Source organism: Chenopodium album, chromosome 14 (genome assembly GCF_948465745.1).
Source record: "Chenopodium album chromosome 14, dcCheAlbu1.1, whole genome shotgun sequence".
In the NCBI taxonomy this organism is placed as follows: Eukaryota; Viridiplantae; Streptophyta; class Magnoliopsida; order Caryophyllales; family Amaranthaceae; genus Chenopodium; species Chenopodium album.
In genome coordinates this window covers 51376939-51403339 of record NC_137847.1, presented here as the reverse complement: position 1 = coordinate 51403339, position 26401 = coordinate 51376939, and the positions used below count along the sequence as shown (strand labels likewise).

At 36.7% G+C, this 26401-nt stretch overlaps 1 protein-coding gene and 1 pseudogene across 2 annotated transcripts; both read right to left on the bottom strand.

Moving 5' to 3' along the window:
- Positions 1-1071: 1071 nt before the first annotated feature.
- Positions 1072-21045, bottom strand: LOC145578297 ((3S,6E)-nerolidol synthase 1-like; annotated as a pseudogene).
- Positions 20901-26311, bottom strand: LOC145579510 ((3S,6E)-nerolidol synthase 1-like). Of its 2 annotated transcripts, XM_081636751.1 has the most exons (7): positions 26040-26311; positions 25228-25384; positions 23798-24164; positions 23113-23331; positions 22435-22573; positions 21961-22209; positions 20901-21442 (listed from the first exon to the last, which is right to left on the bottom strand). In XM_081636751.1, exons 1-7 carry the CDS (start codon positions 26223-26225, stop codon positions 21182-21184), a joined length of 1578 nt encoding a protein of 525 aa, XP_081492877.1. In that variant the 5' UTR covers positions 26226-26311; the 3' UTR covers positions 20901-21181. The 2 variants fall into 2 exon arrangements, with proteins under 2 accessions (XP_081492877.1, XP_081492878.1); XM_081636752.1 differs by lacking the exon at positions 21961-22209 and having other exon boundaries at positions 20902-21442.
- Between the last annotated feature and the right edge of the window lie 90 nt (positions 26312-26401).

The window sequence follows — 26401 nt, the reverse complement described above, 5'->3', positions numbered from 1 at the left end:
GTATACTAGTATAGTAATAAATTATGGGTGCATAGAATGCACTTATCAACACGCGAGTCAATGCACCATGTAAATAAGGGATGCTAACAAGCATAACTGTTTTTACAGTGGCTTGTCGATCATTCCTTCTTTAAACAATATTTACAAAAAAATATATAAAATAGAATCATAAATTTGTTCTGTGACTAGTTTTGGTCTAAGGAGTCGCAAGAAATTATATATGCTCCTTAAATAATTGTTGTCCACTAAAAACCTTATTTTAGCTGAACTAGTTAACGAAACAACATATAAGCTAGCATGAATTTAAGCAAAACAACACTTCATGATAGAGATTAGATCAATGTACGAGTATGTATTTCGTGTAAATATATCTATATAACGAACTAAATTAGGTTTCCAATCAAAGTTAGGAATGTACTTATTTATATATAAACCTTACTATATTATATATATTGATTAATGTAAATTAATCCGACCAAGGAGATTTATACAATCCAAGATGATTATATGTGAAAGTTACGTAGCATATCATTTTGCACTGAACTAAATCATGTATAACCATGCTACTTTCTCGCATTTCCCTAACTTTGTTATATGCTTTATTGAGAGCAAGTTTTAGCAACACTCTGATTTAGCATTCAATTTTAGGCAATTTAACTCACTTCTTATTCCTTTGAAATCAGTAGTAGAGTATGGAGTATTTTTTGTCAGAAATTAAAAATGGTGGAAAATAATTCAAATATTATCTTTTTTTTTTTCTTGATAATATCATTAACATCTTATACGATTGATAATAAATTATTAATTGTTTTTTACTTTGTATTGACGTAAGTCAAATAATTTTATTCCATGGAATATATGAATCAAATTTTTTTTTGACTACATAAACTAACGTGTCCTCGAAACAATCAATTTGTTATCTCTAGAAGTCCTATAAAATTACTTTTTCGGTCTTACTTTACTTTTTCCATCTAATTTCTTTTGTGAGAACTTTTTTAATCGAATGGGTATGTAGAGTAACTTTAATCATGGGATTACAAATTTTTGGGTTTCACCATGAATTGAAAATGATCACTCTAGCTCATCCTGGCTATACATAATGAGAACCGTCCTCGCTAAATTAAGGCAGGCTTCCTTGAACTCTATTGAGAACGGAGATGAAGACGACATGGACTCCTTATTGAGACACTTCCATGCATCTGAAATCTTTCGACTAACATGCTTCCTTGCGATATCATATGAGCTTATTTTATGTTCTTTCATGTACCAATCTACGTAGGAACCATCTTCACCATTTGGAGTCCTATCCTACATACAAAAATCATATTTCGAAAAGTTGTTACATATATGTACTTAATAATAATTGAAAGTATGTTACAATATACAAGTATATGTCAATTAAAAGATAAACAAGGGACGAAAGGAATTTTATCGTGTTAAAAAAAAGGGCAAATCAAGAAACTAGTGTGCATACCATATGGTTCCCTACATCATTCCATAGGCGAAGAATGGTGGCCGTAGAAGATATAATTGAACGAAGGCTACTCAACTCTTCCAAACTCTTCTTGTTGATTTCTTTGCCGAGAAGGGAAAATGCGTGTGCCATAACTACATGGGTTCCCGAACTAACTGTTTAGGCAAATCTCAACAAGGACATATGAGAATCTGCTAGGTTTGAGGGGTAATAACAATCATACTACCAATGGCATATAAGATAACAACAAAGCAGTAATAAAGCAATAGATAAGCAATAAAACAGCAATAAATAAACAGAATGAACTCTATTATGAAGAAAGAGCAAGTTTAGAGATACATTACTGAATAAGGATTAGCCTCCTTCTTCAGTAGGGACGAAGCTCCGTAGATAAATGCAGAGTAATTCTATTATATTTTGAGTATAGGTGCGTACATGAATGCTGAAAATGTCTAATTACACTTATTTATACCTAGGGATCTCTAGGGTTTACAAATATCTTCAGAATATATTCAAAACGAAGAAGATCTTTTTGATTTATCTTCTTCCCTGTTCTGTAGGTGTATCTTTGGCAAGTATCCTCTTGATTGATACGTATGATGGTGCTTTCCTTGTTTACTCCAATCAAGCCGTTTTGCCTATTTTTGCTGAACCATTGATCTTGGTCTGATGCCCTAAATGTTATGGGTCGTATTACAATACGGGCCCAACAATTGCCCCTAATTTTTGTTTCCAAGTATTTGGAAATGAAAATTACCTAAAGAAAATTCTAGAAAATATTTTGAAATTCAGAAATTGTTCCAACGGTTAGCAAAATAGAAAGTGGTGGCGGTTTTAAGGCAACTTCCTCGATAATTGTGAAGGGCGGTTTTATTTCCGTCTTTGGTATTTATTGGGTGTGCAGGCTGTTGTCTAATCACTTCAATTGTTTTGCCCCTAATTTCAATTTCATCAGGTACTTTCTCTCTCCTCTCTGTTTGCTCTGTTTTACTTTGTATTTTTTTTTCTCTTGTTTTTGCGATGGATGATCATGTGAGAGTGGTGTTTGCTGGGGTGGATGAGGGTGTGAAAAAGCCAAACTTGGTGGCGCAGAACGTTTTTCCTGTCAAGGATACCTATCCTTCCACTGTTACGAAGGAGGAAGTCCAGAACATCGCTGCACTTGCACGTTTTCCTGATGGGGTTGTGGTGAAAATTCCATCAGCCAGGGAGAGGGCTGACTGGATTGCCCCTGGTTGGGTGTGTTTCTTTGAGTACCCTTTTGTAATTGGGCATACGTTTCCTTTTTCTGCTCTTGTTCGTCAATTTCTTTCTAGAGTTAGGGTTTCGCCTTGTCAATTATTGCCCCAAACTTGGAGGGTATTGAGAATTCTGGATTTGCTGAGTGTGAAATTGGGTATAGAACTTGATGTGAGGGATTTGTGTTACCCTTACACTATCAGGACCAGTGGTAAAGGTCGGGTTGGTCTTCGCCTGAAGGATGGTGTTGGTCCTTTGGTGACTGATTTGGAGAAGGTGTTTGATAAGAAGTGGTATCACAAGTTCTTCTTTGTGAGGATTGATTCGTTGGGTGATGATTGTGATTTTTTGATTGACACTGTTGAGGCCGAAGGTATTTTGTTTTCTTATTCTTTTATGTTCTTCTTTCCTTCTTTGTTGATTTGGGCTTATTTGCCTGTTGGTTGCAGTGAGTAAATTGAAGCAACGCTCTCAGTCTCCATCTTTGATAGACAAGTTATACGAATTGAGTGCAGACGAGAGGTCTTTCATCAAATTGACGCAGCCTGAAGCAATTATTCAAATTAAGTCTTTGGACGAGTCTGATTCTGAACAGAAAGTTGTTCCAGCCATGTCTCAAGGTTTGTTTTCTTTCTCCCTTGTGAGTTTCGATGTTTTGTTGCGCTTATGCTTTTGTGAATGCGTGGTTGGTTTTTAGTCTGTGTGTTTTTGTTTTTGAATTGGCTGTTTCCTTGTTGAACATATTTGCGCGTACTTGTTGGTCTTGGTTGTTTGTTATTAACGTCCTTGCTGTATATATTTGATGTGATCCTTGTTGTATACATTTGTTGTGTTCCTAGTTGTTCAATTTTTGAACCAACTGTATTCCTTGTAGATACATCAAGGTCACTAAGGTCTCATGATCTTCTTAGCTCATCCTCCATCTTAGGCCGTCTTAAGTCTCGTTCGTCCCCCCAGACTTCTGAAGTTGTTCCCATCAAGATGGTTGCTCCTAGGGGTGCTGCACCTCCGCCTCCGCCTCGTGCTGGTCTTAAGAGGAAGTTGGAGATGCCCATTGATGTTGACGCTGCTGAGTTTTCCTTTGATTCTCTTGCTCCACATGTGGATACCTTGTTGTTTCCTTCCTTCAAGGATCGCCAGTCTTCAATGACTTTTGCTGATCTTTCACAAGAAGCGGTTGTACAGTCCTTCCAGGTATAGTGTACTCCAAAAATTTTTTTGCATAAAATCGACCTTATTGAAATATGCTTCTTATACTTCATCTTTGCTGTGCAGAGTCTCCAATCCTGCCTTGGTGTTTTAGGCAAGGTATCAGAATTTTCTCGGGTGTATGAGGCTATGAAGAAGGAGCGTGATGCTCTGTCTGACAAGTACAAGGCTGCTACTGAAGCTTTGAAGTCTGAACGGGCTAAGCATCGGGATTGCATTTCTGAGCGAGACGGGTTGAAGAGTACCCTGAAGGAAGCTGCTAATGAGGCCATTGATGCTGCTACATACTATTATGGGAAGGCACGTCTTGAGATGATGGAAGAGTTTCAGCAAGGAAAGCATGGGGCTTGGGATTATGATGGTGACAAGGCTTCTTTTGAGAAGGCGTTTCCTGAAGGGACTGCTGCTCCTGGTTCCCTACTGCTGAGCTTTGCTGATGAGGAAGTTAATTCTCCTCACAATGAAGAAGTGAAGGATGCCCCAGAGGCGATGAAGCCTGTAGCTGAAGAAGTAGTCCCTGCTGACAACATGGGAGAGAATTAGTTTAGCTGGTGCTGTGTCACCTTTCTTTTTAATGAATGTATAACTTTGGATGCTGTTTCTGTTTACTGCCTTAGTGCAGTCTGGATAATTTGTTTTTATTTTATGCTACGCTTCTGTAGCTGGATGCTTTGTTTAATTTTGTTGCAATGCAACTAAGTATTTTCATTTTCCTCACTGTGTGATTATCTTTCCTGTATACTGTGTTGTGAATGCAGTTGTATCACGAATGTATTACAGTTGTATTACAGTTGTATTACAGTAATGATGTTACTTACATGTGTTTGTAAGTTCTGTGAGGGTAATATGCCTGTTCCTTTCAGGAATGCCTTGTCTTTGTTCTGTAGTGAAGGGACTTGTTGTATTCTTGCTCAGTAATGTCAGTCGTGTTCCTTGCAAAATAGAAGAAGGTGAGGGGTGGCCGTGGGTTTCCCCAACGGCCCTCCGATGCCAAAGTCAGTACTCGTAATGATCATAAAGTAAATTGACAAAAGATAAAGATAGATGAGTACCTTTCGTGCTGAATCTGGCTGTTGGAGATTTTTGTGTTTTTGTGTTTTTCTGATTTTTTTGTATTTTTGCTTGTTTTTCTGTTTTTTGTGTTTTCTTTTTTTTTTGTAACTTGAAATACAAAATAGAAATAACAATTGCGTACCTTCTTCAGAAATGATATAATTTTAAATGTGCTGCGTTCCAGCTTCGCTGCACTTCTTTCCCTTCTGCATTCCTGAGTCTGTATGCTCCATTACCTACTACCTTGGTGATTTCATAGGGTCCTTCCCAGTTGGGTGCTAGCTTTCCTGCGTTGACTTCCTTGGTGTTTTCGTATACCTTTATGAGGACCCATTCTCCTAGCTTGAAGGCTTTGACTCTAACGTTCTTGTTGAAGGATCTTGCTACTTCCTGTTGGTATGCTGCCATTCTCATTTGTGCGTCTTCCCTTAGCTCCTCTACTGTGTCTAAATTGTGAATCAGTTCTGCTTGATTTCTTTCTTCTTTCATCAGCCCGTACCTTGCTGTAGGCACTTCTACCTCTGTTGGAATTACTGCTTCACATCCGTACACTAGTGAGAAAGGGGTATGACCTGTAGCGCCTTTAGGAGTTGTTCTGTCTGCCCACAATATGTTGGGTAGTTCGTCTGCCCATTTCCCTTTGGCTCCCTCCAGCCTTTTCTTCATGTTGCCTATAAGGACTTTGTTACTTGATTCTGCTTGTCCATTCGCTTGTGGGTATCTTGGTGTAGATGTGATAAGGGAGATGTTCCATTCCTTACAGAACTTGGTGGTTTTGTTGCTGATGAATTGAGACCCGTTGTCTGTAATGATCTCCGCTGGTACTCCGAATCTGCTTAGAATGTTCCTCTTTATAAATGAAATGACGTGCTTATCCTTGATCTCCTTGTACACTTCTGCTTCAATCCATTTGGAAAAGTAGTCTGTCATTGCTAAGAAGTACACTCTCTGTCCTGATGACGGTGGTAATTTTACTATATCCATTCCCCACTTCATAAATGGCCACGGTGTCAATGTTGGATGTAACTCTTCTGATGGCTTGTGTGTCAAGGGCGCATGTTTTTGGCATGCTAAGCATTTCTTGGCGAACTCAACTGCGTCCTTTCTCATACTGGGCCAGTAGTATCCCATTCTGAGTGTCCTGTTGGTTAAATTTCTTCCTCCGGAGTGATTTCCGCATTCTCCACTGTGTAAGGATTGTAAGACTTGTTGAGCTTCTTTTCTTTCCAGGCATCTTAAGAAAGGTCCTGCTGCAGATTTCTTGAAGAGTACATTGCTGATTAGGCAGTACTTGGAGGCTTTCTGAGCGAATGCTTGAGCTGTTACTTTCCCTGTTGGTTTCGTGTTGCCCAGGAGGTATTCTTTCAGGGGTGTTATCCAACTGTTGTTTTCTTCTTCTGTAGGGCCTGTTTGAATTTCGTATACACTCATGGTTGATTCCTTCTCTATGGCTGGTGAGAGTACATGTACTAGAGGGATTGCCCCGAATTCTTCTGGATTGATGTTTGACCCCAAATTTGCCAATGCATCTGCTTCGGTGTTTAGGTTCCGGGGTACTTGTTCTATCTTGAACTCCTTGAATTCCTTGATGAGCTTCTTTGTGACTTCTAGGTAGGCAATCATTCTGGTGTCTTTTGCTGCATACTGCCCGTTGATTTGGTTTACCATGATTAAAGAGTCAGAGATTACTTCTAGGTGTTGTATCTTCATATCTCTTGCAACGGTTAGTCCTGTAATGAGCGCTTCATATTCGGCTTCATTATTGGTAGCCTTGAAGTTGCACCTTATTGCCTGTGCTATCTTGTCTCCTTGGGGTGATGTCAGTACTACTCCTAGGCCCACTCCTCGTATGTTTGCTGCACCATCTGTATGGAGTGTCCATTTTTGTGCAGCCTTTGGTTCCTGTAAGGCTAGTACTTCCTTTTGTGCTTCTTCTTCAAGCGTAGGGCTGAAGTCTGCCACGAAGTCTGCTAAAGCTTGAGATTTGACTGCCGTCCTGGGTTCGTACTGTATGTCGTACCTGCTTAGATGTAGGGCCCATTTCTCCATCCTTCCTGACATTTCTGGTTTTCTTATGATAGCTCTGATGGGGTAGTTGGTCCGTACTTGTATGGGATGACTCTCGAAGTATGGACATAGCTTTACTGAAGCAGTGAACAAGGCTAAAATGATTTTCTCCAACGAGGCGTATCGTGTTTCCGCACTGAGCAGGGTCTTGCTGACATAGTAGATTGGAAATTGTTCCTTTTCTTCTTCTCTTGTGAGGACTACGCTGACTGTCCCTTCAGACACTGCAAGGTACAGCTGGAGTGGTTCTCCTTCTTTGGGTTTGGAGAGAATCAACGGGTTGGCTAGGTATTCTTTCAGCTTCTGGAATGCTTCATCATGTTCTTGTTCCCATTTAAACTCCTTGTTCTTTTTCAGTACCTCGTAGAAGGCTCTGTTCTTTTCTGAAGACTTTGAGATGAACCTGTTCAATGCCGCAATTTTCCCTGTTAAGCTCTGTACATCCTTCTTGGATTTTGGTCGTTCTAGATCTAGGATAGCTTTGACCTGTTCTGGACTGGCTTCTATTCCTCTTTGCGTAACCATGTATCCCAAGAATTTTCCTGACTGTACTCCAAACGTGCACTTTGTAGGGTTCAGCTTCATGCCATATTGCTTCAGGATGACGAATGCTTCTCTGAGGTCTCTGACGTGATCTTCTGCCTTCTTGGATTTAACTACCATATCATCTATGTAGACTTCCATCGTGTTCCCAATTTGTTTTTCAAACATCTTGTTTACCAACCTTTGGTACGTTGCTCCTGCGTTCTTCAGTCCGAAAGGCATCACCTTGTAGCAATATATTCCTTGACTGGTAATGAAGGTTGTCTTTTCTTGGTCGTCCTTGTGCATGAGGATCTGGTTGTAACCACTGTAGGCGTCCATAAAGGATAACAGTTCGTGTCCTGCTGTGGCGTCTACCATGGCATCAATATGAGGTAAAGGGAATGGGTCTTTCGGGCAAGCCTTGTTGATGTCTGTGAAATCTATGCAAATCCGCCATTTCCCATTCTTCTTTCTTACTACCACCACGTTGGCAAGCCACTCTGGGTATTTTACTTCTCTGATTTTTCCTGTCTTCAGTAAGTTTTGAATTTCTTCGTTGATGATCTTGTTCCTTTCTGGCGCGAATTTTCTTCTTTTTTGCTTCACTGGTGTATGCATTGGGTCTACGTTAAGCTTGTGAGTGATAACCTCTGGGGGAATGCCTTTCATGTCCTCATGGGTCCAAGCAAACACATCTTTCTCTTCTTCTAGAAAGTCGTGAATTTGTTGTCTGATTTCCGTTTTAAGTTCTGACCCTATTCTGACTTTCTGATCTGGATGTAAGGGGTTCAGCTGGACTTCAGTAGCTTCTTGCTCTTCCGATATACTCAACTTCTCTTGGCCCAGCTGATCCTCTGATTGCTATGCTGAACTCTTTTCTGCAGATGTTGCTTTTAGTGCTATCTTGTAGCATTCTTTGGCTTCCCTAGGATCTCCTCTGATTTCTTGAATTCCCCATCTAGTAGGAAACTTGATGACCTGATGGTACGTGGAGGGGATGACTTTCATTTCGTGTATCCAAGGTCTTCCCAAAATCATATTGTATGAGGACAGGGTGTCGATTACTAAGAATTTGACTTGCAGGTTGATCCCTTTTGCATATGTTGCCAATGTAATTTCTCCACTTGTCTTCTTGGTTTCCCCGCTGAATCCCACTAGCATTGTTGACTTGTTAACTATATTCTTCTCATCTATGTTCATGTGCTTCAGGGTATCCAGCATGATGATGTTTGCAGAACTTCCATTGTCAACTAGGATTCGCTTAATCATGCAATTTCCAACTGGGAGTGAGATTACCAGGCCGTCATGATGACCTTCTACTGCGTCGCTTTCTTCAAACATGATAGGGATGTCTATCTTTGATTTTTCCCTCTTGTCTGATTGCTCTTTGTTACTTTCCTTTGCGTGCCGTTTCGCTGCTGAATATGTTAGGTCGCATACTTCTGACCCTCCTGATATAAAACAGATGGTTTTGACAATTGGAGGTGGGGGTGGAGGACCTCCTTGCTTGGACTCTCTATCCTTCCCTGAAGCTTTAGATCTGTCTGACAAGAGTTCTTTGAGGTAGCCCTTCTTTAATAGGTATGCAACTTCCTTTCTGAGCGCGACACATTCGTCAGTAGTGTGACCAATATCTGAATGGAAATCACACCATCTGAATGGATCCTTCTTCTCCCCAGGCCTATCACTCCTTCTAGGCCACTGAACAGTATCTCCCATCTTGTTCAAGGTCCTTATTACTCCTGCAGGATTGACATTGAAGCAATACTCGTGCAACTTTGGTGGGAGCTCAGGATCTTCCCTCCAATCAGAAAACTCTCCTTCGATAGCGTTGACTGATCCTTCCTCAAAGCGGGAACGCTGATACGGCTTGAATCGATTATCTCTCCTGGGGAAGTTGTTGTTCCTTCTTGAAGGGCGATCTTCATCCTTTCTGAGCTCTGGAGTCTTTCTTGCATACGCGTCTTCTTCGAATCTGACTTGAGCCATTGCCTTAGCTTGTACATCTTCAAAGGTTGTGCATGGATATTTGGTCAATTCCTTGTAGAGCTCACTGTGATCTAGCAATCCTCTTCTGAACGCTTCAATGGTTGTAGGAGCATCACACTTGTGTATTCCAATCTTTTCCCTGTTGAACCTATTAAGGTAATCTCTCAAGGATTCACCATGTCTTTGTACAATACGGTACAAATCCGATGACTGTTTTTCTATTTTCCTGCTGCTGGTGAATTGGATCTTGAATAGGTTTACCATTCCTGCAAAAGATCGAATTGTTCCATTATCTAAATTAATGAACCAAGTTAAGGCTGGACCTGATAATGTGGCTCCAAAGCCTTTGCACATGATGGCCTCCCTGATGTCTCTGGGGATTGAACTGGTCATCATCTTCTGTTTGTAAAGGGACACATGCTCATCAGGATCTGTTGTTCCATCGTACATGGCCATGCTGGGTGTGCTGAACCTCTTTGGCACTTCTACCATGGCGATCTCTTCTAAGAAAGGAGACTCTATATAGCCATCTGATGCTTCTTCCTCCATGGGCTTTGGCATTCCAGGGATCTTGGCGATCTTGGCTTCGATTGCTTTGAGGTACTCTTTGACTACCTTCTCTATCTTTCCTTCCTCAGACCCTTCTTGACTATTCTGCTTTGGGGTTCCTGCATTCAGATAGTCCAGGTCTAGGGTTGTTTCCCTAGAGTTAGATCCTTTTTCCCCGTTAGGGGTATGAAAGACACCTGACATGTCAAGCTGCATGGCTACACTTTCAGTGTTTTTCCTGGTATTAATGGTTTTGGAAGCGACTGATTGTATTTGGCTACGGAGGGCTTCATTTTGCTTGGTGAGGCTGGTAAGCTTGGCTTCAGTTTGGACTTTTTGGGCCAACAGTGTTTCAATTTGGCTTTTTTGTTGGTCTAAGGTTTGACGGAATGCGTTCATTCCCTCATTGATTTCGGCTATGGTAAAGGGTACTTGGAGCCCAGACATGGTGTTTGTATTGATTTTTTTTTTTTTTTTTTGTGGATTGGTAGGTTAATTGATTATCAGCCCCACGGTGGGCGCCAAATTGTTTAGGCAAATCTCAACAAGGACATATGAGAATCTGCTAGGTTTGAGGGGTAATAACAATCATACTACCAATGGCATATAAGATAACAACAAAGCAGTAATAAAGCAATAGATAAGCAATAAAACAGCAATAAATAAACAGAATGAACTCTATTATGAAGAAAGAGCAAGTTTAGAGATACATTACTGAATAAGGATTAGCCTCCTTCTTCAGTAGGGACGAAGCTCCGTAGATAAATGCAGAGTAATTCTATTATATTTTGAGTATAGGTGCGTACATGAATGCTGAAAATGTCTAATTACACTTATTTATACCTAGGGATCTCTAGGGTTTACAAATATCTTCAGAATATATTCAAAACGAAGAAGATCTTCTTGATTTATCTTCTTCCCTGTTCTGTAGGTGTATCTTTGGCAAGTATCCTCTTGATTGATACGTATGATGGTGCTTTCCTTGTTTACTCCAATCAAGCCGTTTTGCCTATTTTTGCTGAACCATTGATCTTGGTCTGATGCCCTAAATGTTATGGGTCGTATTACAATACGGGCCCAACACTAACTATCCCGTTGTTTAGATACTCCTTAGGGTTTGGTGAGTACTTGTCAACACTCCATTTCAACTCAATCAAGTACGCGTTGCATTGCTCTGCCCACGGCATCATTAATTAATATAGACTTAATAGCGTAGTCTGAATTTATAACTTGGCAATTAAATCTGAATATAACAATCTACCATCCTATTAATCTGTTCAAAAAAATGCATGTGTCACGTTGATAATACTCCCTCCGTCTCTTTATTAATGTTCACTTTCCCTTTATTATGTGAGTAATAAATGATAGAAAGTGGACATTAATAAAGAGACGGAGGGAGTATAATTTAACTATTAATTGTACCAATTTTCGTAAGCATTGTTCTGGGTTCCATCCATGCTTTATTTGAATTTTGGAGCTAAAATCATTTGTGGTTTCTAGAAGAGCCTTGAAGCAAACTTTCATGCAATTGGGTAATTGTGTAACATCAGCGGATTCCCATCTGTAATGCAATATTAACAGATAGAAGTAGTAAGTAGTATGATCAACATACAATAATGTACAACAATAACAATAATGCCGTATTATATATATGTTGAAGAAAGTTTACTTGTTGCAAATTAAAGTAAGTTCATGATATGCGAAATATGTTCCATTTTAAATTAGTACATTAGGTTTAATTATTTAGATCGGGCTTCAGTCCAAATTGGATCACCTAGCTTAAGGTAGGTAACGTAAAGTTTGAAGTTGAATTAAATTGTTCAAGTCGAGTACACTACTAGAAATGAGCCAAATACCGATGGCCAAAATTCATCGGTAAAAGTATAAAAAACCATCGGTATTCAATTTACCGATGGCTGCCATCGGTATTTGGCCGTCAGTTTACAATTCATCGGTAAAAATGAAAATACCGATGGAAAAGCCATCGGTAAACCAGATACCGATGGTTTTACCGTTGGCCAAAAACCATCGGATTTTTTTAAAATACCGATAGCTTAAGCCATCGGGATATTTTTACCGATGGCAAAAACCCATCGGTATTTTCGATTTACCGATGGGAAAAACCATCGGTATTATTTTAAAAAAAATTAAAAAAAAATAATACACCCCCTGCCCACCCACTGCCCATACCCCCTACCCCTACCGTACATCTCAAACTGCCCACACCACCACCCAAAACCATCTACCGCCACCTCAAACACCAACCGACAATCACGCCCTCTGCCCTGGTAAAACATGCAAATCAACCCAGAAAACAAAAAACAACGAAAATCAAGAAAATAACCAAAATCAAACAATTAAATGAAAAACAACAAAAAAATCAAGAATAATAACCAAAATCAAACAATTAAATGAAAAACAACAAAAATCAAGAATAATAACCAAAATCAAACCACATAATGCAAATCAAGAAAAATAGCCAAAATTAACCCACATACCAAAAACCAAACCAACTAAAAAAGCAAAATCAACCCACAAAATCAAAGTATTAAACCTACTAAATAACTCAAACAACCCACAAAATCTAATTAAAAAAAAAAATAAAAATCAACACAAAATCAAACAAAAACGAACATACCTCTAATATTATGGCCAAAATTCATCTACTTAAGGTTTAAATGGTCATATTCGACCATAAAAACTCCAGATCTGGAGTTTTTGTAGACGAATTTGACCAAAAAAACCATAATGTCGCCGAATTCGCACGAAATTCATCTACAATGACCAATAAAATCCACGAAGACCATGAGAAAAATAAACCGAAGGTGAGAAAAGAGGACGAAATCGAGAAAGAGAAGGGAAGAGAAAGATAAAGAAGAAGACAGGAGAGAGAGGAGAGGAGGCGTATGAGAGAGAAGAGGAGAGGAGAGGAGAGAAGATAGAGGAAAGAAGAAAGAGGCGCTGGAGAGAGAAATAGAGAAGAAAGAGAAAAGGGGAAAGAGGCGTAGGGTTACTTTCTGATTTTTTAATTTTGTAAAAAAAAAATTTTTTAAAGAACACCGATGGCTTTAAGCCATCGGTAAAATTTTTTTACCGATGGCTTTTAACCATCGGAAAATAATTTTAATTTTCTTTTAAAAAAATAAGATTTACCGATGGATAAAAGCCATCGGAAAAAATATACCGATGGTCAGGCCATCGGTATTTTGAGAAATACCGATGGATTGAAAAAACCATCGGTAAATTATTTTTTTACTGATGGCTTTTATTGACCATCGGTTTTTCCCATCGGTAATTGAGCTTTTTCTAGTAGTGAGTCAATTTTACATTCATGCATATGGAGTACCTGTTAATGGCCTCTGCGAATAGATAGAGCTCATCGTATGTTCCATAACCATCAAATATTGATAGATAATACATTTATATATTATCTTTGTTAATATTATATGTAAAATATATCTTGTGTAATTATGACTCTCATAATTAGGGTTGTACATACCTATATATATTGATTAATGAGAATACTCCAACTAAGGAGAATTACACAATTCTACATGGTATCAGATTCCAATTAGGGTTTTTCGCTCTTTTCTCTTTCAAACCCTAAAACCGATCCTAGCCGTTCCCTATCACTTTCGGCCAGCATTCTTCTTCAAAAAGCATGGCCGGTGATGACACGACCCCACCACCTCCTCCCCCTCCTCCAACCACCTCCATCCGGCATATGCCGCAACATCCATCAAGAACCTTATGCATGTTACCCTAGATCAAGAGGAAGCTCATTACACCACTTGGGTCGAGCTCTTTCGGATACAGGTGTGTGCTTACAACCTCCTTGGTCATATCGATGAAAAGGTTTCTCGTCCGTTGGACATTGATGATGTAACTTGGAAGAGGTTAGATGATATCGTGAAAAATTGGATTTATGGAACCATATCCAAAGACCTTGTACACACCATAATGAAATCGGATGCTACGGCGCTCGAATTGTGGAACCGTCTCAAGGAACTCTTTCATGATAACAAGCATACTAGGGCATTATATTTAGAGGAGCAGTTTAGCATCATCAAGCTTGAGCAATGTGCCAATATGACGGATTATTGCAAGGAAATCAAGCTTCTTGTCGATCAACTTGCCAACGTTGATTGCCCGGTATCCGACCGCAAGATGGTTATGCAACTCATTGTGTGACTCACCGAGGGTGAATATGACACCGTGGCCGCTATTGTCTCTCAATCCGAACCAACACCGAGTTTTAATAAGGCTCGATCGATTTTCTTGTTGGAGGAAACTCGTAAGAACAAACAAAGGGATAGTGGACAACACGCCCTTGTTGCACAATCCTCAAACTCGGCATCCACTCCATCACCGTCATAGCACCGGCGGATCCGTCACGAGGGGGTGGTCGAGGTCGAGGTCGAGGCAAAGGTTGGGGAAATAATAGCAAGGGAAAAGGTCATGGCAGAGGCAAGAACAATCCGCAACAACAACCGAATCAACAACAGCAGCAAATTGGGCCCTCCAACTATGCGGCCCAGTCACAACAGGCTGCCCTTCAGTGGGGAGCCCAGCCCACCTGGCAACAGCAGCCCGGGCAGTGGGCTTCACCACCCTGCCCGTTCCCAATTGCAGCCCAACAGTAGTTCCGTGGGCCTGCCTAGTCCATCTTGGGCCCACGACGAGCACAACAGGAGGCATATTACGCTGTCCCGGCCCAGCAAGGCTATGGGCAGCTTATGTCACCTACGGAATTGGGCCAGGCATATAGTTCCATGAGCTTGCACCCTCCCGACAATGGATGGTACATGGATACAGGTGCCACCTCTCACATGACTCGTGATTCGGGTAAACTTTCTAATTTGTTTAATTTGAGCATTCCTCAGTTTATTTTAGTTGGTGATGGAAACCGCATTTTGGTTAATGGTTATGGCAATTCTACTACCCCTACACCTAATCCACCTTTCAATCTCAAGAATGTCCTTATGTCCCTAACATAATTAAAAATTTAATTTCTATTAGAAAATTCACTAATGATAATTCTGTGTCTGTTAAGTTTAACCCTCTTGGTTTTTCTGTGAAGGAGCTTCATTCGGGGACAATTCTAGCGAGGTGCAATAGTGTGGGAGACCTCTATCCTTTCTTATCAGTTTCCGCATCAAATGACAATAGTCATCTATCTCTAGCTGCAATTTCTCCTTCAACTTGGCATCATAGACTTGGACACCCCGGCGATCCTGTTTTTGATTTTCTTAGGAAAAACAATTTCATTCGTTGTAATAAGAGAAATAGTTCTCATTTTTGCTATTCTTATCTATTAGGAAAACATGTACGGCTTCCCTTTAAGCCATCTACATCTATTACTATTTCGCCTTTTGATATTATTCATATGGATGTATGGGCATCTCCTATTTCTAGCAAATTGGGTCACAAATATTACTTAGTTTTACTTGATGATGTCTCTCATTTTCTTTGGGTGTTTCCTATCAAATATAAATCACAAGTCTATGATATATTAATTAATTTCCGAGCATATATTCGAACTCAATTCGAAAGGGACATTAAAACTTTTCAAAGTGACAATGGTCGTGAATTTGATAATTCCCCTTTTCGAAAATTTTGTGTGAATAATGGCATGGTTTTTCGATTCTCTTGCCCAAACACTTCTTCTCAAAATGGCAAAGCCGAAAGGATTATTCGCACAATTAACAATGTGTCTCGTACTCTCCTTTTCCATGCCTTTCTTCCCCCATCCTTTTGGGTTTATTCTGTGTCTATGGTTGTCTACATCCTTAATATTCTTCCCTCCACAACCATACAAAATAAAACCCCTACCGAGGTTCTATATCGTAGGTGTCCCACTTATGATCATCTTCGTACTTTTGGTTGTCTTTGCTACCCAAACCTTAGTGTTACCACTCCCAATAAGCTCTCCCCTCAGTCTACACCATGTGTTTTCTTGGGATTTCCTTCCAATATAATCATCGTGGTTATTTGTGCTACGATTTATCATCCAACAAAATAATTATTTCTCGTCATGTGACATTTGTTGAAGATCATTTCCCTTTCTCTAACATTCAACAATTTAAAGAAAATGATAATGAGTTTTTGGATTCATGTGACACTTACAATAGTTTGATGCAAACTCACTGTCAAAGACCACAATGCACAAACCACACTCAAACACATGGCCCACAACAAAAACCCACAATACCCACAAATGCCACGGACTCCCAGTCCACTCCGCAAGTGGGCCACGGCAATCCCACTCCAACCGCAGGCCCCCTGCGGAGCCCCCTACCCAGGCCACCTCTATCCCCTTCTAGCCCACCTAACTCCCCTATTTCACCATCCATTAAATTCGGATCACTTCCGAGTCCCACCCCGGTTATCACTCCTTACTCTCGGCCTACTTTTTGGCCTTCCCACACTATGACAACTCGTGCTAAAGTCAGGATTTTTAAGCCGAACCCCAAATATCAAGCCAATATTGTGGTTCCTTCTATTTCCCCACTTCCTAAAAACTCGAAATTAGCCATGCTTGACCATAATTGGAATGCCGCCATGAATGAGGAATTTAATGGTCTTACTAAACAGCATACTTGGGATCTTGTTCCAAGACCGGAAGGGGTTAATATTATTTGTTGTATGTGGTTATTTAAGCACAAATACAGGGAAAATGGTGACTTGGAGAGACACAAAGCAAGCACTTCTGATCATGGACTACACTTATACCGTTCTGCTCCTACGAGACTTATTTCTTACACAGATGCCAATTAGGGCGGCTGCCCGCACACTCGACGATCCACTTTAGGGTATTGTGTTTATTTGGGTGATAATCTAGTCTCGTGGTCTGCAAAACGTCAGGCTACATTGTCCAAATCAAGTGCCGAAGCAGAATATAGAGGTGTCGGTAATGTTGTTTCTGAATTATGTTGGCTCCGGAATCTATTTCTCGAGTTACATTGCCCTATTCGACGGGCATCCTTGGTTTATTGTGATAATATTTCTGCCGTGTACTTATCTTACAACCCGGTACAACACCAATGTACCAAACACATTAAGATGGACATTCATTTTGTACGCGACAAGGTCGCTCTTGGTGAGATCAAGGTCTTACATGTTCCATCTTCATACCAGTACGCAGATATTTTCACCAAAGGATTACCTCGCCAACTGTTCTTAGATTTCAGAGACAGTCTCAGCGTCCGACCCCCTCCCCCTTCGACTGCGGGGGTATGATAGATAATAAATTTATATATATTATCTTTGTTAATATTCTGTAAAATATATCTTGTGTAATTAGGGCTCTCATAATTAGGGTTGTATATACCTATATATATTGATTAATGAGAATACTCCAACTAAGGAGAATTACACAATTCTACAAATATGTCATCAATCATGTAGCTAAATGATATTGCTTTTGTAATCTCTAATCTTTCTTCGGACATATCGAGCCCAGGAAGAATTCCCATTGACCACATATACCACTTTAATGGCTCAATTCTTGCAAATTGCAATTCCTCCTTCAAATTAAGCTCGTTTACCCATCTAGCAAAATCCACAATTTGTTCTGTAATTAGATAAACATGGTAAATCACTAATAGATTAAGATTTTCATTTATTAAGATTAGTAATATTTTTTACTCCACTACACATACCCTAGCTTTTCATTAATCTATAAGTTTTTCTTATTTAGACAATGATTGTCTCGCAAAAAAAGGAAAAAAAAAAAAAAAGAGTCAAAATAGGAAGAACTTTAAAGATGTATATTATTTCTCTACTCAAGGCGCATATTTATTGTACTCGTTTATTATCATTTATAATTTTTTGATTGGACCACATATGCATACCAGCATATATATTGTCATATTGATTCTAGTTCAACGAAACATATATGCCCACGAAGTTCAAAAGTTATGGGTTTCGAAAAATTTTACATATATGTTTCAAAGGTTATGCACTTGGCCTTAATTAACAGTAAGGTTTTTCATTGTCATCCTTCTCGGCTCATTTATAATTGTGACTTTTCTTTCATAACATACATCAATATCTGTTGTAGTACTTCATTTCTATAAGCCATATGGGCCATGACAAATTTTTGACGGTCTCCATCAAACAATGCATGGTAGTGATACCAAAACAAAAACTCAATAAAGACAGTTGTTCACAAATTTCGAAGTAAGAATAGTTTTTCACAAAAATGATAACCTAAAAAGTAGTTGTTAACATAAATTTCTATCAATAAAAAAAGAACATATAGTTTAAATTAAATAATATATCATTCAACCCTAAAGAATATATACGAAGTAGATTGTTTAGTTAATTGGGTGTGCATCAACTATTTTGCACTTAAATGTAGCATATATAATTATATATGCACAATAATCAAATTTCATTGTTTGTACTGTTTATGCTCTAATTACAAGTCATTATATTATATACATTATACAAGGGTATTAACTTATTTTAAATTTACTAAAACTTATATTAATCTTTTATTAAGGTTCTGATTGTTGTGAAAAATTATTCTAGTCTCAATTAAATCATCGCTTCTACTTTTGCACAAAATCTGATAAAATTTAATTTAAAAGTTTCACAAACTTGTTTTTATTTTTATATTTTAAAATTTTAAAAATTTGGGCATGTACCTTGTATTTTTATGATACGCACTTTATAGATATTAGACATATATACATGTACTTCTTCCGTCCCTTAATTAGATTCCTACTTCTCTATATTATGTGAGTAATAAATACAAGAAGTAGGAATCTAATTAAGGGATGGAAGGAGTACTACTTTATGATATAAATCATATACCTCAAAACTTGGGTTAGTTCCAATTGTTGTGATATTTGAGCCAAGTTGATGTCGATTCTTGCTAGATCATGTACCTCGTTTATCCAATCGTTGATATGATTGGAATCGTGGAGAAACATTAGGGATGATTTGAAATAAGAAACTTTTTGGCCATTAGTCTTGGCAAGCTTTTATGATATGGATAACGAAGTGTGTTTCCTATTACCATACCCCCATATTGTTCAACATTCTTCAACGAGGCCTTCAATAGTTTGCGACTAAATTTATTTGCGTCATCAAGGAGATAGTCACTTCTAGTGCTAAATTGAGACGCTTCAAATAGACTCGAAAACCCTTTTATGTCTTTTGCAAGTTCTTGATTGAAATTCCCATTTTTTTCCTTGAATTTTGCCAAAGCATCTACATTGGGGATTAAAAAATGGATAAGACAAGCTAGCGATATAATTTAGCTACATGTTTGATTTGTGCGCAACACACACACACACACACACACACATATATATATATATATATATATATATATATATATATATATATATATATATATATATAAAGAACAAAATGTTGGAGGCTTTGCTCACTAATTCGTACTAAGTTGACCTATGCAACATGGAAGGATTTTCATTGAGGTTAGCCTGGCACCCCTAAATTTTTAAAAATTTAGTATACATAGAGATGTAAAGCTAGCATACAAAAGGTTGACACAGTAGTTTAATCAATATATATACTTTTAACTAAAGAAAAATTGTCAAAAACTACTCGTCTAATAGGTTAATCTGTGAACAACTACTCGCTTAAAAATTTACCCCTAAATTTACAAAGTTTGGGCAGCACTACCCTTTTTCATTTTCCGGCAACTAATTTCGACGAGTGGGGCATATATGTTATTTTTCCTTCGACAAAACATTCACTCTCTCGTATATATTAACCAACCCTCCTCTTCTTTGCAAAAACTCAATCCAAAAAACCAAATCTTTGTGAAAATTAAATCGATTTTCCTTCTTTAATTGGTGATTTTCACAAAGATTTGGTTTTTTGGATTGATTCTTTGCAAAGAAAAGGAAGATTGGCTAATATAAACAAGGGTGAGGATGTTTTTTTGGAGAGAAAATAACAAATGGGCCCCACTTGCAGGATTTAATTGCCGGAAAATGAAAAAGGGTAGTGCTACCCAAAAATTTTATATTTAGGGGTTAAATTTTTTTATAAAACTTTTTAGTGAGTAGTTGTTCACAAATTGACTTGTTAAGCGAGTAGTTTCTTACAGTTTTTCCTTTAACTAAAGGTTGAAAGTTTAAACCTTGATCCACAGTACTTTTTGGTCCAAAATCCGCCACTACATGCGAGGTTTTAATTGGTTATAATCTTCTTTTTACCTTACCTTAAAGTATACAAAAGAAAAATTAAAAATTAAATACCTGAAGATACATAGTATCCTTGTTGTCTCAACAGGCGAAAGCGAAGAGCTAGATCATGAAGATTATCAGTACCTTCTCCGACTGTACTATAATATAAATCGTAATGCTTTTCTAAAGTAGCACCGATTTCATCTCGAAAATAATATTCAAGACCTATTCGTTGTATAGCATCAATTATAACCAATTCTTCTATATCACCATATTTTTTGCAAGTGAGATATTCACTCCTTTTTCTTGATGTTTAAGAATGTAATCTTTGTTTTCTTTCCTTTAACACAACAAAATATATGTATAAAAAAAGGTGAAGTTACTATATGAGTCGTGATCAATACTTTTTAAGACGAAATTCATGAAGTGGTAGCAAAACAATTGATAAAAATGTACGCTAGTTAAATAAAATAAAACTTTGAAAGGAGTACTCTAAAAAACTAATGAAAGAGAAGTTGTTAACCCCAAATTTCCCTTATTTGTAAGAAAAATAGGGTGGAAAATAATTCGGTTTATATCTATCAACAATTAACATGATTGATATTAAATTATCTTACTACGTACATACTAAGCTAATTAGTTTTAAAACTCCAATTTTAGTGGTAGATAATTTGGTCCAAAATAAAACAAATTAAAATGTGGATGATCACCAGGATGCAAGTCAAATTGTTTTTTACTTTACACTGATGTGTCCTTTTGAACTAAACAGTCCATTTGCTATCTCTAGGAAGTCCTATTATTTATTTCATCGGTTCTATTTTACTTGTCCCATTTAATTTTTTGCGAGGACTTTTTGAATCAAGTGGGCATCTAGACTAAGTAAATTTCATCATGCGCTGCGCAACAAATTTTAGGGTTCCACCATGAATTGAAGATGATGATTCTCATCCTGGCTATACATAATGGGAACCAACCTCGCTAAATTAAGGCATGCTTTCTTGAAGTCTTTTGAGAAAGGAGATGTAGACGACGTGTACTCCTTATTGAGACACTTCCATGCATCCGAAATCTTTAGACTAACATGCTTCCTCGCAATATCATATGAGCTTATTTTATGTTCTTTCATGTACCAATCTACGTAGGAACCATCTTCTCCATTTGGAGTCCTATCCTGCAAAAATCATATCTTGAATAATCAAATTAAATTAAATTTGCATTTGATTTCAAATAGATGGGGAGACTTTATTATTTTTTTTTTCTATTATCCCCTCGGTTTCATATATAATTATCACAACAGTTTGACTTTTACACTATTTATATGCTTACTTTAGACCATACTTCTTAACAATATATAAAAATATATGTTGTCATGTGAAATATAATTGGATTAGGTCTTTATTTATATTTTCATTATATTAACCTTTTATATTTCTTAATAATATATAATTACAAATATTAATGGTCAAAGTTGTGCATTAGCATGTGCGCCATTCAAAGTGTTTCGATTATTATGATATGGAGGAAGTATGTAAGAAAATGTGGTACTGTAGTATTAATTGGAAGTACGTTACTGTACGATTTATGTCAATTAAAAGACAAACAAGGGACGAATAAACCACATAAAATGCTTCGTATGTATTTATCTGTGTTAAAAAAAAGTTGGGCAAAGCAAGAAAATAATGTGCATACCATATGGTTCCCTGCATCATTCCATAGGCGAAGAATGGTAGCCGTGGAAGATATAATTGAAGGAAGGCTATTGAATTCCTCAAGACTCCTCTTACTGATTTCTTTACCCATAAGAAAAAATGCGTGTGCCAAAACTACATGGGTTCCTGAACTAACTATTCCATTGTTTAGATACTCCTCAGGGCTAGGTGAGTATTTGTCAACACTCCATTTCAATTCAATAAAGTACGCGTTACATTGTTCAGCCCACTGCATCATCAATGTCGAGTTAAAAGTGTAATTTGAATTAGTAACATGGCTATTAATCTGTTCAAATTAAATATGCATATGGATGTACATGGAGCCTAGGTACAAAACTTAGAACGGTCACGTTGATATATTATTAATGTGACAATCAGTATAAGATCAATAATAGAGTTAACGTCCAGTGTAATATATACAAGTATATATTATATAATAACTATGAAAATGTACCAATTTTCGTAAAAATTGCTCTGGGTTCCATCCATGCTTTGTTTGAATTTTGGAGCAAAAATCATTTGTTGTCTTCAGAAGAGCCTTGAAGCAAACTTTCATGCAGTTGGGTAATTGTGTAACATCAGCGGATTCCCATCTGTAATGCAATATTAACATATTCTATAATCAAATGTAAAACAAGAATAATAACGCCTTGTTCATATATGTTGAATATTGCAAATTACATAAGTTCATGATGAAAATTTGTTCTATTTTACTAGTACATTATTGTCCTAATTACATTAGAAAACTTAGTACGATAAGATCCTGTCCACTTCACCTTAAAAAATAGTAATATTTAGTAATATTAATTTCAGTTCAGTAAAATTAATTTTAGTTTAGTAAAAATAAGTTCAGTTCAGCAAAAATAATTTCAATTCAGTAAAAATAATTTTAGTTCAGTAATAATCAGTACACTTAAAGAAGAAATATAATAGATTATCAGTAAAAATAATTTTAGGTCAGTAAAAATAATTTCAACATAGTAAAATTAATTTCATGTCAATAAAAATAATTTAAGTTCAATAAAATTAATATCAGTTCAGTAAAAATAATTTCGGATATATTTTGTATATCAATATTCAAGTAAGTCAAATAAGTAGATTAGGTTGGCAAGTCGGTTTTACAAGCACGTACCTATTAATGGCTTCTGTGAATAGACATAGCTCATCGTACGTTCCAAAACCATCAAAAATGTCATCAATCATGTAGATAAATGATATTACTTTTGCGAGCTCTAATCTCTCTTCGGACATATCTAACCCAGGGAGAATTCCCATTGACCACATACACCACTTGAATGGTTCAATTCTTGCAAAGTGCAATTCCTTGTCCAATTTAACTTCGTTTCCCCATCTTGCAAAATTCCACAATTTGTTATGTAATTAGATACTCATGGTATCACTAAAAAATTATTCTACTATCTTGGCAACGAAATATCACGTAAAGATCTTAATTTAATATGATCGTTCCCACCCATCCACCTGGCTACTCCTTAAAAAAAAGTCAAAACAGAAAGAGTTTTGAAGATGACTTGGAGGAAATAATAGCTATTATTAAATTTATGATTTATTATGCTAGAATAATAGAACGAGAAGTTTTTTACAATAACTAACGTACTTTTAAATTGTACCACAAAACATATTCATATCAGCATATGCATATCACCACAGTGCATACGCACACAAAGTTAAAAAGTTATGGATTTCGAAAATTAAACCAAATACATGTGGTTTAAAAGCTATGCACCGGGACAATAAAGTCCATTTCTATCCTTTTCATTATCCAAGTTTCTATTGATCTTTATTATTGTTAAACTTACTTCGAAATTTGTTGTACTTCATTTTTGTAAGCCGTATAAGCCATGTCAAAATTCCTTCTTGCTAGCTCTTGTACCTCATCCAGCCATTCGTTCACGTTGTCCAAATCTTGAAGAAGATTCAAAGAAACGTCGACATTGTGTAGGAAGTTCTGAACCAATAGGCTTGAAAAGTTCTTATGATAAGGAGTGTGCAATGATATGTTCTCCATCATTATCATTCGAGCTTTCGAGTGTTCCACAATATAGTTTAATGAGGCTTTTAGGAGCAGCTCACTAACATTATTACAAGCTTCATCTATTAACATCTCTTCTTCTGGCTCTTGCGTTATTAGCTGAGAAGATTTGTCCTTGAATTTCATTTCGATATCTGTTCAACATTTATAGATCAAAGGGGAGATATTTACGTAGTTGTATGTACGGACTAAAAATCCAAATGGATGGTCTAAAGTTTCAATAACACCAAACATGTTTGTTTGATCAAATTAGATGTCAAAATAATAGATAAATCTCTCATCTAATCCATGATACTCCTTGTGTGTTTTTTTTTTTAAAAAACAAAAAAATTCTTAAAACACACACTTTTTCAGAGTATTTATTAAGTGCGAGTTTCACATATAGCTAGGTTCGAGAGATTGTTAGAATTATAATTATGTAAGCCATGTACTTTAAAATAAGGCAATAGTACATCTATCACCATTTTTTGTTTCGATTATAATGCGTTGCAAATATTGTGGATTTTGGGGTTATAATGTGGATTTCTCAAAAGGGGGGTTATAATGTGGATTTTTCAAAAAGGGGGACATATCGTAGAAAACGGAAAGTTAAAGGGTTATAATATAGAAAAACACTTTTATTATTTTTAAAAAGTGTTGTAAGTATTAAAAACAGAGGAATTATAAGTTATACTCTGTACATGTCACGGTCAATCTAACGATAAATTTAGTGAGTTCAAAAAATTATAGAATTACCCTTTTGACCATTAGATCAATAGACCGTAACAAAAAGCTAATTTTCAAATAAAATTACCCCTACTATATAGGCTTTGCAGTGTGGACTAAAAATCTACAAAGTATTCGAAAACTCAAATTAGCCCATTGTCCGTCATGTGTCACGGCCCCCACTTTCCATTATTATTTTTTTTTTTTCTCATTTATAAAAATATTTAAACTATAAAAATTTATCCTTAAATCTAAGTCATTACCTATGTTCAACATTATTTCGTTCGTATTTACAATCAATTTGCGAAAATAATCAATGTTCACCCCTTCATTCTCTCTCTTTTGTAAACTCTTTAATTGTTGAATAAGCATAGCATATAACAAACATAAAAACACATACGAAGTATACGCAAGTATTTTTCTTTCTCCGTTCTAAATAGTTTGTGAGCCGAACAGGCCAAAAAGCTAGTTATTATAGATGAAATAACTTACCAGCAGTTGTATGATATCCATTTTGTCTCAGTAAATAAAATCTATGAATACCATCTTCCAATTCAAAATATTTTGTAGGTAGCTTTTGTAATGCTTGTAATTCCTTCATGCTAAAGTAGATCCTTGCTTTGCTTGTCATAAGTCCCATAATCTTTTGCTGTGGAATCCGATTTTCGATAAATAACATGACCAATAATTTGTAATTACGTATTAAACTTTTACACGTTAATGTCATATAAACATGATTTCCTCAAAAAAAAAGTAAAGTCATATAAACATGTACCAAAAAGTATTATCGCTGGATTATGCCTCAGCTTCATTTAAGAGTGATGATCTGATCTACCACGCAATTTGTTGTAGCCACGGAAATGATTTATGTTTAATTTATAAAATTGTATATTAAGAAAAATAATTGTTGCAATCTCAGATAATAATTTTTAATCAACGAACCAATTTCATGATACTCAACGTTATCTTTAGATTAAACTCACAAAACAAAACTAGAAGGGTTGACAAAACAGCCTAGAAAATTTGACTATTTCTAGCCTAGATAACCATGAATTTAAAATTGTTGAAAGATTATTGACTTGTTTAGTGGATTTGGAGGTGGGAATTAATATACTACCTCGATCCATTCCAAATTATCTCAACAATTTGATATAAGTGAGTAAAAAAATCTCTAATTAATGCAAATGATTTAAAACGGAGGTAGTTTCTAAAACAAAATGCAAAGTTTAATATCTAACTACATATAGTTTTATTTTAACATATAGAATAATTAAATTAAATTATCAAGAATAATGAAACTTAACTGTATTTGAAGTCTGAAGTCCACTGACAGAATTCTCCCTCAAGGAAGTAGGAATGTAATGTGGAATACTTTTATACATCTTGCGAGTAAGATTTTGCATAAATCTAGCATTTGAAATAATAGCAACAACATTATTGTTCATCAATATTTTAGTTCTTGTATTTGGTATGGCTCTAAACATGAACATGGCTGATTACTTGATTAGAGCTGCAAAAATGGCAGTTGGATGTCTTTGTTTTTGGTTTTTTTCTATGAGATTTTGAGGTGCTTATGTTGTTGACAACGATCAAAGGAATTTGCTAAGCCAAGTACATTTATAATAGTCCATCACCATTCACAAATTTTCACAAACTAATAGTCACC